The 13,817-nt window shown below is 39.6% G+C and overlaps 1 protein-coding gene across 1 annotated transcript in view; it reads left to right on the top strand.

Moving 5' to 3' along the window:
* Positions 1 to 5,055: 5,055 nt before the first annotated feature.
* Positions 5,056 to 13,817, top strand: part of pth2ra (parathyroid hormone 2 receptor a) — a 149,646-nt gene continuing 140,884 nt past the window's right edge. Inside the window, exon 1 of the mRNA XM_030124038.1 lies at positions 5,056 to 5,151. Coding sequence (XP_029979898.1) covers positions 5,062 to 5,151 — 90 coding nt within the window. The 5' untranslated portion in view covers positions 5,056 to 5,061. The remainder of the gene's footprint in view (positions 5,152 to 13,817) is intronic.

Below are 13,817 nucleotides of genomic sequence, written 5' to 3' on the forward strand. Positions count from 1 at the left end.
GTTAATGGGTTCATCTAAATCGCCCACAGGTGTGAATGTGACAGTGATTGTTTGTCTCTATATGTTCAGCCCTGCGGTGTAATGAAATGTCCAGGGTGTACCCTGCCTTCGCCCCTATGTAGCTGGGATAGGCTCCAAGCGACCCCCGTGACCCTAGTGAGGATAAAGCGGGTTCAGAAAATGAATGAATGAATAATTTAAAAACTTGGATTAGGTCTGCTTAATTGAGCGTGCAACTGAGTGCATGTTGTTTTTGGCCAACTAAGGCACGTTGTTCATGTAATTAGTTGATGTGTAAAATGTGCATCTTAATTAGTTTCAATGTGCAAATGCATACAAGTTTCAAACCATCTCCAAGTGCTATAACAATACATTTTTTCCTTCATTGCTTTTAATTATAGTTTAACTGAAATGGGTAGGCTACACATAAAAAATGAATTTATGATGAATTTGATCATGGCTTATGTTCCACAGACATTTCAGCACAATAGTCTAGCATAGCCACTGGAGGTCTGTCCTCAAACACAGCCTACATTAGGATAGACATATACATTTCCAACACTCAGACTACCATTATTATTATTATTATTATTATTATTATTATTATTATTATTATTATTATTATTATTATTATTATTATTATTATAACTAGATCTGGAGATGAGCTGATTCAGTGATTTGGACATCACAGTTTATTTCTTGGCTAAGTTACTCTGATCCCCACTCTTATCCAGTTTTGCTGTTTCTAAAACATCATTTTTTGAGGTCTAAATGTTCACTTGGTGTTTAATATATCCACTCACTGACAGGTCCCTTTAGAATTAGATAATCAACATCAATAACACTATAATGTCAGTCATCATTATATCATGGCTGATCATATTAGACTAGTCTGTGACCTGTGGGGATCCACAGGTTCTAGATGTGGTAGTTTTTATGCTGGGGAGAGTTGACTTTTGGGAAAACATGTTAGTCTATATTTTATAAGTAGTGACATAAAAATTATTTGATGAGTCACTCTTTAAAATGTAAACAGCAATTAATATACAGCATTAATACCCAGGCGTACCTGAAAGACGGAAACTGTGAGGTACACATGAAGCGGGGGGGGGGGGGGGGGGGGGGTGTTCTCTGTAACAGGATGTACCTTACCTGTCTTTCTCAGGGTTTCCTTGGGGATTTTTTCAAACTGTGGGGGAGGGGTTTGTGCCCCCCCCAAAATAAAACCCCACAAAACATTTTCACAAATAAATAAATAAATCAATAAATAAATAAATAAATATATATATATATATATATATATATATATATATATATGTATGTATGTATACACACACACACACACACACACACACACACCTATACTTATAAACAAAATGGTCACTGATCAAAAGGAACCAAACTGCCCAGCCACATGAGCAGACCTTGTCCTAACTGTTACAGGATTGCTTTGAAGGGACAGGAAGTGAACTAGCTCTGCCAGCTGCCACCCCAGGGCCGTCACAGCTGTCCTTAACCACACTACCTGTATGTATGTAAAGCTGCTGAATACTTCAATTTCCCTTGGGAATAATAAAGTATCTATCTATCTATCTATCTATCTATCTATCTATCTATCTATCTATCTATCTATCTATCTATCTATCTATCTATCTATCTATCTATCTATCTATCTATCTATCTATCTATCTATCTACCTCCAAAAACAAAAGTCAACTAGAAGCACTCGGAGAGCGCAGACCTCCGCCAAGGCTGATCAGTGGCCCCCCACGTGCCCCCCCCCCCCGATCACCACCAAAATTTAATCATTTCTTCCTTATCCCATTTCCAACAAACCCTGAAAATTTCATCCAAATCTGTCCATAACTTTTTGAGTTATGTTGCACACTAACGGACAGACAAACCAACAAACAGACAGACAAACAAACAAACAAACCCTGGCAAAAACATAACCTCCTTGGCGGAGGTAAATAATGTATATTATAGAAATCTCGAAAAATTGGAGTGATGATAACAATAACAAAAAGAAGGGGGGGGGCTGTTACTATTGTTGTGTTATGGATTTTGTGTCTTTTTTTCCCTTTGTTTTTCTTTCTTTTTCCCTAAGCTTCTGTCTGTACTTTTATTTCAGACTCTTTTCTGAGTTCTCACTTCTGTACACTCATATCCTTTCATTCTTTTACTTATTAAACTGGCAGTTTTGTTCCCATGCTCTCTTCTGTTTCCACCTGGATATGCACCACCCACACAAAAAAAGAAACAGACACACAGACGCACACACACACACACGCACGCACACACACGCACGCACGCACGCACGCACGCACGCACACACACACACACACACACACACACACACACACACACATGCACACACACACGCACGCATGCACGCGCACACACACACACACACACACACACACACACACACACGCACGCACGCACGCATGCACACACACACACGCACGCACACACACACACACACACACACACACACACCTGTAAATAGCCCTTTGTTTGCACCAGTCTTTGTTTTGCTTAATGTCTGTGTCTTATGAATTCTCTTTTGTTTGTTTGTTTGTTTATTTGCTTTTGTTCATTTCAGTTAATGAGTTGAATCGATTCACAAACACAAGTGAACCCATTCAGCAGCACTTACTATGCATCTATTTCATTTTTTCCAAGTGTGCAATTTTGTCACAAAGTGTTTCCCAACCTTCCCCTCTTTACCGCCTCAACAGGAACGGGAACCCATGCTGTCATCTGTCCCTCATCAGAAGAATCATTTCCAAGTTATACAATACTGTTTTAGAATTTGGTACCCATTCAGATGTTAACCTTAAGAGTACCTGGGAAAGGGAACTGGGAACACAAATACAGGAGGAGTCCTGGGAACAGGCCATAGAAAGGATACCATCCAGCGCCTCTTGTGCTGGTCTTGGACTTATTCAGTTGAAGGTGTTGTACAGGGGGCATCTGTCTAAGTCTAGTTATCACACTCTCAAAAACAGAGGTACCAGCTTGTACTTAAAAGGGTCCAAATGCTTGTCGCCGGGGGTGTACTTTTTTGAGAGACATTTCTGTACCCTTTGGAAATGGTCCATTTTTGTACCTTCAGTACTTTACACAGAAAGAAAACTCTCATATAGTTGATAATGCCATGATGTTTAAAGTTTGAATCGGTGGACTAATTGAGAATTTAAAAAAAACAAAAAACGGCATAGGCAAGCTACGACATCAAGACATGGAGGTGTGAATGAAAACTGGATCAAACACAGATTATGGCAATAATCAGAAGTTCTAATAAGATAAATAAATTATTAGGCTATTATCATCGAGCTAATTGGGCTATTAAATTAAAACACAAATTATTATTAAATATAATATAGAGTAATTACAGTATGATATATAATAAATAATGTGCTCAGCCTAATGTTTGAACTCTAATTAGTCCTACTGTTCAGTTCTAGCCTATAGCCTATTCTCATGGTCTACACACAGTTTGGAATGCTGCAGGGTTCCTTATAGAACACATTTGGACTGTACAGAACTCTGGACCCTTTTTCATAGTCTGAAGGGGACATTCTGGCCTCCTACAGACCAATATTGTACTTTTGAGAGAACATTCTTAAAAAATGTACTTATAGGTTCATAAATGTTCTGATCTCGTACTTCTATTTTTGAGAGTGCAGAAGTGTGTCCAGAAGTGGAAGATAAACGTGTTAAATGTCACGCCTCTGTCTGTCAACGCAGCCTCATGTTTTTTCTTTGTCCTGATCTGAAGCGTTTTTGGACAGGTTATTTTTCTACCATGTCTGCTGTCCTGGGGGTCAGTGTCCAACCTTATCCTCTGACTTCTGTGTTTGGGATTCCTGACCCTTCACCATCACTTCCTCCGACACAGAAGGACATTAGAGCCTTCACTTCCTTACTGGCAAGACGTTCCCTACTGTTACACTGGAAGACTGAAAAGTATCTTATCTATCTATCTATCTACCTATCTATCTATCTATCTATCTATCTATCTATCTATCTATATATATATATATATATATATATATATGGAGAGCGAGAGAGAGAGAGAGAGAGGGAGAGAAAATACGAGTGATTTGCTGGATGTATAGAAGAGAAACTGCAACAAAAGTATTGATCTCATCACACTAGTATCAATCCAATACCAATACACACACACACACACACACACACACACACCTTAGTATGGATACTATCAATATTTAGATTGATCCTCCCTGCCCTAAATTAAGCAGATGAACATATTCCAATGAACAACTGAGAGTTAATATTACTCACTTTTTTCCACTTTGTTGTGTAATCTGTTGAATATGAAAGGTGGATCTGACCTCATTTCTGTTAGTGTATTATAGCTGTTTAATTTAATCACATTTTACTCCAAATATGAGGTAAAATCTACTGAACCAAAATGAGTGCAAACTGTTCCCTCACTTTTAGTTTTTATTGAGTAGATTCTAAAGGTTTGTTTTTACAGTGTGTCGAAAATAACATTAATTTTACCAGTGTGTATGTGTGTGTGTGTGTGTGTGTGTGTGTGTGTGTGTGTGTGGGGGGGGGGGGGGGGGGTGCATGCATAATTCTTCCGTGGGGGGAGAAACTGCGACTTCCCCACGCATCTGGACAGAGCAGAGACACGCGCAGCCTCCATCCTCCGCCCGGAGTCCAGGTGAAGCCGCGGACACCGAGGCTCCGCACCACCCACCGAGCCGCCGTGTGTCCTGGACCCGGTGTCTGGACCCGGTGTCTGGACCCGGTGTCTGGACCCGGTCTCTGCAGAGGAAACCATGATAACGGACCCATCTGTGTAGGATGAGCAGCGAAACGACACATTCATATGGAACCTGGGATGGAATGAAGCCCATCTGCGCGTCATCAGCATCATCATCATCATCATCATCCTCATTTCCACTTGTGATGAAACTTTGGGATCACGTGCCTGTTTCTCCGTCCACAGCCGCTGCTGTTTGTGTCAGTGCTGCGTAAATGCGCGTGAACACAGTTTGTTTGTTCCGCTGATGGAAGAGGAGGATGGATTTCAGACTCCCACTCAGTAGGACCATGCGCCTGTTCCTGTGGATGTTCAACTTTTTCTTGTGCTGGATTCCGGTGGACGCACAGGTAAGGACCCCCGGTGGTGGACCCTCCCTCTGGGGGCATATGGGGGCTTTGTTTGGGCTGTGTTCATTTTATTTGCTCTGATGAAATTACTAAATGACTCATGTTTGCTGTTTTCTGTTGCTCAACCTGTTGATCTGAGCGCAAAGTATCCGCTTTGGTTTCAGTCAGGATCCAGTCAGGTTCTAGAAAGCCAGGTGGATTGGAACTTTTGGATTTTTACTCATTTATATAACAGGTTAAAAAAAAATGACGTGCTGCGTTAATTCCTGCGACAGAAAATCGGGTGGTTTTCAATTTCTGCTTCCCTGTAGGTTTATTTATTATAATGTTATTTTATCAACACACCGTCTTTTCTTGTAAATTGTGTTACGTACGCAACCCCCCCCCCCCCCCCCCCCACACACACACACACACACAAAACCATTATACGGAATATTTATAAGAAATTAATGCATATTAAAATAAAATCTGTGCCTATGACATCATGTCTTCAGTAACAGTTGTGACAGATTCCATTTAGCGCATGTGTCCTGGAAAAAGAAAAGAACTGTGTGGTGAAAGCTGTTCCTAAAGGCGTTTCTCGTCTTTTTTTTCAGCCTCCTTCAGTTTTTTCCAGTGGTACATTCACTCCGGGCGGTCAGCGGTTTCCACACATTATGGAACGTAAATGTAACAGCAAGCACATGCGCAGTACATGTCAAAAAAAAAAAAAAAAAAAAAAAAAAAGATCATTTCCCCGTGTCTCAAAGCTGTCTGGATAGTGCCCAACAGAAAGTATTAACCCTGTAAAAGCTGCATTAACAACAAAATAAAATAAATTGTCAGTTTTAGACAATATCTACCCCACAGATTTAAATCTGACCGTTTCCATGCACACCAAGGTTTGAATAGTTTTGAATTTTTCATTCTAGTTTAGTTTTATTTAGTTTGAACTTTTTTTTTCTCTCTAATTCAGTTTGTTTTAATTTGTTTTTAGAGCAGGTTTGCCAGTTTTTATTAGTTTTCATTTCTTTCTAAATGCTTAGTTTTAGTGTTAATTTTAGTTTTGTCGTATCTTTTATCTTCTTCGTCGTCATATTCAAATAAATCCCAGACTGCTTTCTCCCAGCCAAGGTTATCATCGTTAACGAAAACTAACGAAATGATGAAACTAGAATTGAAAAAACATTTTCGTTAACTGAAATAAATAAAAACTATAATTAAAAGAAAAAACGATAACTGAAACTGTATTGTGTTTACAAAATCAACTAAAACTGATAAAAAGTATGGATAAAGTTCCCTTCGTTTTTGTCTTTGTCAATGTCGAATTGATACGAAATTGATTTATTTCACCCTAGCAACTTTAGCTAGCGGCACCATCTGATATTTAAGGGTCCGTCACTTGTGTTCACTTGTGGTTTCCAGTCGTCTTCTGGTCCCCACTCTACCTGGAAACATGGAGACTAAAGTTGGGAGAAAGCTGCAGAGTCCTGTCTGGGATTTATTTGAATACAACGACAGAGAAGAAGAGAAAAGATATAAAGAAACTAAAACTAAACTAAAACTAAGCATTTAGAAAAAAATGAAAACTAATAAAAACTAGCAAACCTGCTCTAAAAATGAATTCAAACTAGCTGAATTAGAGAAAAAAAAAAAGTCCAAACTAAATAAAACTAAACTAGAATGAAAAATCCAAAACTATTAGAACCTTGTTCCCAACTTTAGTCTCCATGTTTTCAGGTAGAGTGGGGACCAGAAGACGACTGGAAACCACAAGTGAACGCAAGTGACGAACCGTTATATCATATGGTGCCAGCATAAAATTGCTAGAGTGAAATAAATCAATTTTGTAACAATCCGACATTGACAAAGACGAAAATGAAGGGAATTTTATCCATACTTTTTATATGTTTTAATTACTTTTATAAACACACAATACAGTTTCAGTTAGTTATGGTTTTTTCTCTTAATTATAGTTTTTATTTATTTCAGTTAATGAAAATCTTTTTACAATTCTAGTTTTCGTCATTTCGTTAGTTTTTGTTAACGATAATAAGCTTGATGCACACCAGTATCATGGGCACTGTTTTCGTTTTATTTTTATTTTTATTCTGGTTTGCATGCAAAGAGTGTATCCCAGATATGACCTTCAATAAACCTCGATTCTCAGACAGTAAAAAGAACCCATCCTACTGGAGTGACAGAGACATGGAAAGTGTTCAATCTAATTGTCAGATCATTAGATGAAAGCATCAGACAGATGAGTGTTTCATCAACACCCTCAAAATCAGGGGTGTCAAACATGCATCCCACCAAAGGTTCCAGTCCAGCCCCTGGGATGAATTGGCCAAGTGTAAAAATTCCACAGTCAAGGCTGTGGAACTGAGTTTAGTTCAGGTTCCACATTCAGACCAATATGATCTACAGTCAAATAATAACAGCAGAAGAACCGACAAAAAAGAATGACTGCAGATTTTCTTCTCGGTTTGATGTGAAAAAAAATATTACTTTATGTCTTTAAATAACGACAACTTCAAATATTTGTCTTTGCTTTAGTGGAAAAATACCGACCCCGGGTTTGTGTGTGTATTTAGGCAGAGGTGCACCGCTCCCACAAACAGACGGGCCGGTCTGTGTTTGGCTCCACCATGTCCAGGCAGACTAGAGCCTGACCGATTAGAACCCGCCAATATGTAGCTGATGTATTAACTTTTTTGCTGCACGGAGATTCTGTCGCCCACTGCTCCTGTGTGTGTGTGTGTGTGTGTGTGTGTGTGTGTGTGTGCTGCCTGGAGTGTTAGAGGAACAGTAAAGTGTGTCAGTTTCACTTTCACTTCTGCTTGGACAATGACGCTATCACCCCCACACACACAATCACATAATCACGGAGCTACCCCCCCCCCGCTCATGCACTCTGACAAGGATGGACTGCTAATCCCCCCTGCTCTGACCCCCCAGCGAAAATCACAGACCACTACTGCATGCTCTGACAAAGATGGACCACTAACCCTCCCCTCACCCCCCCCGCTCCGACCCCCCCCCCCCCCCCCCCCCCCCGCCTCCAAAAGTCACGGACCCCCCCCATCTTATGAAGTATTCACCCCCCACACACACCCATGTCCGTGCACTTCCTGTCTACCTCACAGTTTCATTCTGCCAGCAGGCCTGGGTGTTAATAGTGTAGGGGAGACTGGGGACTGTTATAACACAGGTCAGTTGTAACTCTTGCAGTTGCTCCAATCAGGAGCAACTTAGGACTCACCTAATTCACTCTGCACATGCTCAGTTTAGTCCTTAGTCCACATAAGTTGTAGTGCTGTGAGGCAGACGCATCCAAATTTTTGAGTGAAAACATAATTGTGTGGTCAGTCATATTTTTTACTCTAATTATTTTTGTGATTGCATAGTTTGCATTTGAAAGTTGTGTCAATTATATTTGTGAGATAAACAAAGATTTATGCAACTGTTTATCCACCTGTCCACAATTATCTAATATAAGATTATTATATCCTGTGTAGATCAGTGTTCTTATTTCATATATCGGCCAATATCGGATATCAGCTGATATAATGGATATCAGCTTTTTTTTTTAGCCCCCAATATCGGTATGGCCATCGGCCCCAAAAATCCCATATCGGTCGGGCTCTAATGAAGCCATTCTAACTCATCAATGCCATGATCCGGTTCGATGACCGGCTATCCTAGCCACGACGTCGCAGCGCGGACAAACCGTCAGCCTGCGGACAGGTGTGGACAGGTGGACAAGGGCAATTAACTGACAATTAATAATTTAATCGAGCAAATTTTTATCGACAGTTAATCAATAGTCGATTAATTGTTTACATCCCTAGTTCATTGTATGTTTGCAGAAGCATTTAAAAGTAGAACACAGAGGTTGAATATTTAAAACCATTATAACAATGCTATAATAATTCATTGTCTAAATATACATTTGTGAAATTTTGTAAGACAGCAAAACATTGATACATTTGAAGTGTCTTCCCTCAGAATATGAACAACATTAAAAAAAACCTAAATAAATAAAAAAGTGTATCATGAAGTCTAAAATACAACTATAACACATGTTGACCAGAACCTATTTGAATGTTGGTCAAATCTCAGACTGTATCGAAGGTTTTCTGTTGGAGGTGATTACTTTTACCCCAAAAGGCTCAGTGTCTGTATGAGACTAGAAAAAAACAGCAGAAAAAGCATCTGAAGATCTTTGATGTGTTTTTGTGTCTGTTAACAAGTGTTTTTCAAATTATGTTGTTCAGTTACTACTCCCTCTTCAGTAAAATCAATTCTTTCAAACCCTCTTTGATTCACTGTCAAATGAAATGTCACAAAGCAGAAAAAAAGCCTGGTTTTCTGAGCTCCTGAAAAGTTCACTTTTTCAATGAATGTGGAGCTGTAAGGATGAGGACGCCACAGTCGTATGATCTGTAAGAACATGATCTATTGGTGTCGAGTAACCTACCAACAGTTTATAAAGTGGATTAAACGAGCTTAACCTTAATCATGTACACAAGTAAAATCAATCAGAAACACTGTGTCGCTGCCATCAAATTCTAAATACCATATTTTCTGGACTATAAGCCGCTACTTTTTTCTCTCGCTTTGAACCCTGCGGCTTATACAGCAATGCGGCTCAAGTGTAGATTTTTAGGGGCTAACGTCCTCCAGGGGGCGCTCTAGCAGGAAGCACAAAAGTGAGACAGACAGGTGGAAGAGGTGATGAAGAGGAGAAGTTTTAAGTGTAACTTTGAACAATCATTTTACACAAACCCTCATCATGGAAAACACACGAAGAAATGCATCTGATGCAGCTTTGAAGTTCAAACCAATGGATGAGTCTGTAAAGAAGGAAATAGAGCTGCAGCACGGAAGAGACAATGAGAGACAACGGAAGAGAGACGTAGAAGGAGTGTGACAGAACCTTTCTGAGGATGTCCAGCTGAAGAACACTGAAGAAGATGACTGCAGTGGTTTAATGAGCAGAAGGAAGAGGAAGATACAGATCAATGACTTTTCTGGGTTTTTGGACCAGCGTGTTCCTGACGTTTTACTGCTGTGTTCCAGGCACTGTTTGGAAAAAAGCAGTTAAGGGATGGAAATAAATATTTCAATCATCTGTCTGTTTACATCTGTCTGTGGAAATATCTCATGTTAGAGTGTGGACACCTGTGGCTTATAGTCAGGTGTGGTCTATAGTCCAGAAAATACAGTAATTAATATTATACATTATTGGTTTAAGATGATATCAGACTCTCATCTGGTGAATAGGGCTGTGTATTGGCAGGAATCTAGTGATACGATACAAATCACAATACTAGGATCATGATACGACATATCATGATGATATTACAAAGCCAATTTTTTGTTTGTTTCTTTTTTGAATAAATGATTATTTCCTTGAAGAATTGAATTACACCAGAAATCTGCACAAATACTAAACACATTTTTATTTGATCACAACAAGATCTGATGCTATATCACCAAATGTTCCTGTGTTCAAACTGAAATGATGTTTTACAGACATTACAGTTTAAGATCCTGTTCAATTGTGCAATCCCAACAAAGGAACTAACATTATTTAATAAAAGAGTGTTAAATAAGAATAAATAAAATATAAACAATAAAGAAAAACAATAATGAGCCTCCACAATATCTGCATTTGAATAAATACCTAAAAATATCGATACAGTACTTTTTAATACCAGTACAGTATTGTGAAATGAAATATTGCGATATATTGCAGAGCCGATATTTTCTAACAGCCCTACTGCTGAAATGGTTGATGTAGTGGTGGGACTGTATGTCAGTGGAACTGGTACATAGACCATAGTTGGATTATCACATGTTCTTGTTGTATAGGCTTTTATGAAAAATCTTTGCCTCTTCTACAAATTTAAAAACTGGATTAAATTCAGTAGCCTAGTAATTCTTTGTCAAGAATAGATGTCAGCTGCCTCCTGGGGGCTGAGCCCCCCCAAAAGTCAGATCCTAGAATCCCCCCTGAGCTCACTTATGAACCCTTGGGCCCCAATGGACTTCTATAGTACCATCCCTTTTGTCCAGATATGGTCTTTTCTAGCTGTACAGTTTGTGAATTTTAGGGATGCACCGATCCAATACCAGTATTGGCTCCGATACTCAGTGTGTGTACTTGTATTTGTACTCGTAAAAGATCCAATACAACTGCCCTGATACCACTTCTGTCCGTGTGACATTCCCAGTTCAGTGCAGCAGGTACGAGGAGGAGGAATAATGTGTGAGTGTGAAGAGTGTGGAGACTGAACCAAATAAATGAGGGTGATAAAAGTAACACTGACTGACAGTAATGTTCCAGACACAGACAGATACAGACGCAGCGTTCTGTCCGTCCTCTGCGTACATTCCATCTGTTTTCCAGGTGATGGAGGATGAGTACCCAGACGGAGAATACCAGCGGAACTGAGGAGGTAGAGGATCTGTTCAAAGAGCCACTGTGGGAGTTAGAGAAGAACTACTGACACATTTAGGACGACTACCCAGAAAAACTACTCACACATTTAGGACAACTACCCAGAAAAACTACTGACACATTAAGGACAACTACCCAGAAAAACTACTGACACATTTAGGACGACTACCCAGAAAAACTACTCACACATTTAGGACAACTACCCAGAAAAACTACTGACACATTAAGGACAACTACCCAGAAAAACTACTGACACATTAAGGACAACTACCCAGAAAAACTACTGACACATTAAGGACAACTACCCAGAAAAACTACTGACACATTTAGGACGACTACCCAGAAAAACTACTCACACATTTAGGACAACTACCCAGAAAAACTACTGACACATTAAGGACAACTACCCAGAAAAACTACTGACACATTAAGGACAACTACCCAGAAAAACTACTCACACATTTAGGACAACTACCCAGAAAAACTACTGACACATTAAGGACAACTACCCAGAAAAACTACTGACACATTAAGGACAACTACCCAGAAAAACTACTGACACATTTAGGACAACTACCCAGAAAAACTACTGACACATTAAGGACAACTACCCAGAAAAACTACTGACACATTAAGGACAACTACCCAGAAAAACTACTGACACATTTAGGACGACTACCCAGAAAAACTACTCACACATTTAGGACAACTACCCAGAAAAACTACTGACACATTAAGGACAACTACCCAGAAAAACTACTGACACATTAAGGACAACTACCCAGAAAAACTACTCACACATTTAGGACAACTACCCAGAAAAACTACTGACACATTAAGGACAACTACCCAGAAAAACTACTGACACATTAAGGACGACTACCCAGAAAAACTACTGACACATTTAGGACGACTACCCAGAAAAACTACTGACACATTAAGGACAACTACCCAGAAAAACTACTGACACATTAAGGACAACTACCCAGAAAAACTACTGACACATTAAGGACGACTACCCAGAAAAACTACTGACACATTTAGGACGACTACCCAGAAAAACTACTGACACATTTAGGACGACTACCCAGAAAAACTACTGACACATTTAGGACGACTACCCAGAAAAACTACTGACACATTAAGGACAACTACCCAGAAAAACTACTGACGCATTAAGGACAACTACCCAGAAAAACTACTGACACATTAAGGACAACTACCCAGAAAAACTACTGACACATTAAGGACGACTACCCAGAAAAACTACTGACACATTAAGGACGACTACCCAGAAAAACTACTGACACATTTAGGACAACTACCCAGAAAAACTACTGACACATTTAGGACAACTACCCAGAAAAACTACTGACACATTTAGGACAACTACCCAGAAAAACTACTGACACATTAAGGACAACTACCCAGAAAAACTACTGACACATTAAGGACAACTACCCAGAAAAACTACTGACACATTAAGGACAACTACCCAGAAAAACTACTGACACATTTAGGACAACTACCTAGAAAAACTACTCACACATTTAGGACAACTACCCAGAAAAACTACTGACACATTAAGGACAACTACCCAGAAAAACTACTGACACATTAAGGACAACTACCCAGAAAAACTACTCACACATTTAGGACAACTACCCAGAAAAACTACTGACACATTTAGGACGACTACCCAGAAAAACTACTCACACATTTAGGACAACTACCCAGAAAAACTACTGACACATTAAGGACAACTACCCAGGACTGGGCTGAAGGTACAGAGTGGTGCGGACCGCCGCCAGCGGAAGTTAAAACCAAACGTGTCTCATTTGTCTTTTCTCTTCCTGCTGAAGCTAAACTTTTAAACCTTACCAGAGAAAACGCTGCAACATTAGTATCACAGTAGTGTTCCCTCTGTCGTCTACAGGTTTGTTATTACTGACTTTCTTCTTCTTCTTCTCATTAAACTTTCCTCTTCTTCGTGGTATTTGTCCAGTATGGTTAATTCAGAGCGCCGCCCCCTGGTGGATTAATTGACAAACGCTCATTCCAGCACATTAAATGTCAGTAGCAGCACTTTGTTCCAGTCAGACTAATGACAACGACAATAAAGCACATTTACAAAAGGAACTAACAACTGGAATGAGATTATTAAGGACTCAGTACTCAGTATCAGCAAGTACTCCAATGTAAGTACTCGTACTCGGTCTGG

The sequence above is a fragment of the Sphaeramia orbicularis genome, chromosome 21 (assembly GCF_902148855.1).
Source record: "Sphaeramia orbicularis chromosome 21, fSphaOr1.1, whole genome shotgun sequence".
Taxonomy (NCBI): Eukaryota; Metazoa; Chordata; class Actinopteri; order Kurtiformes; family Apogonidae; genus Sphaeramia; species Sphaeramia orbicularis.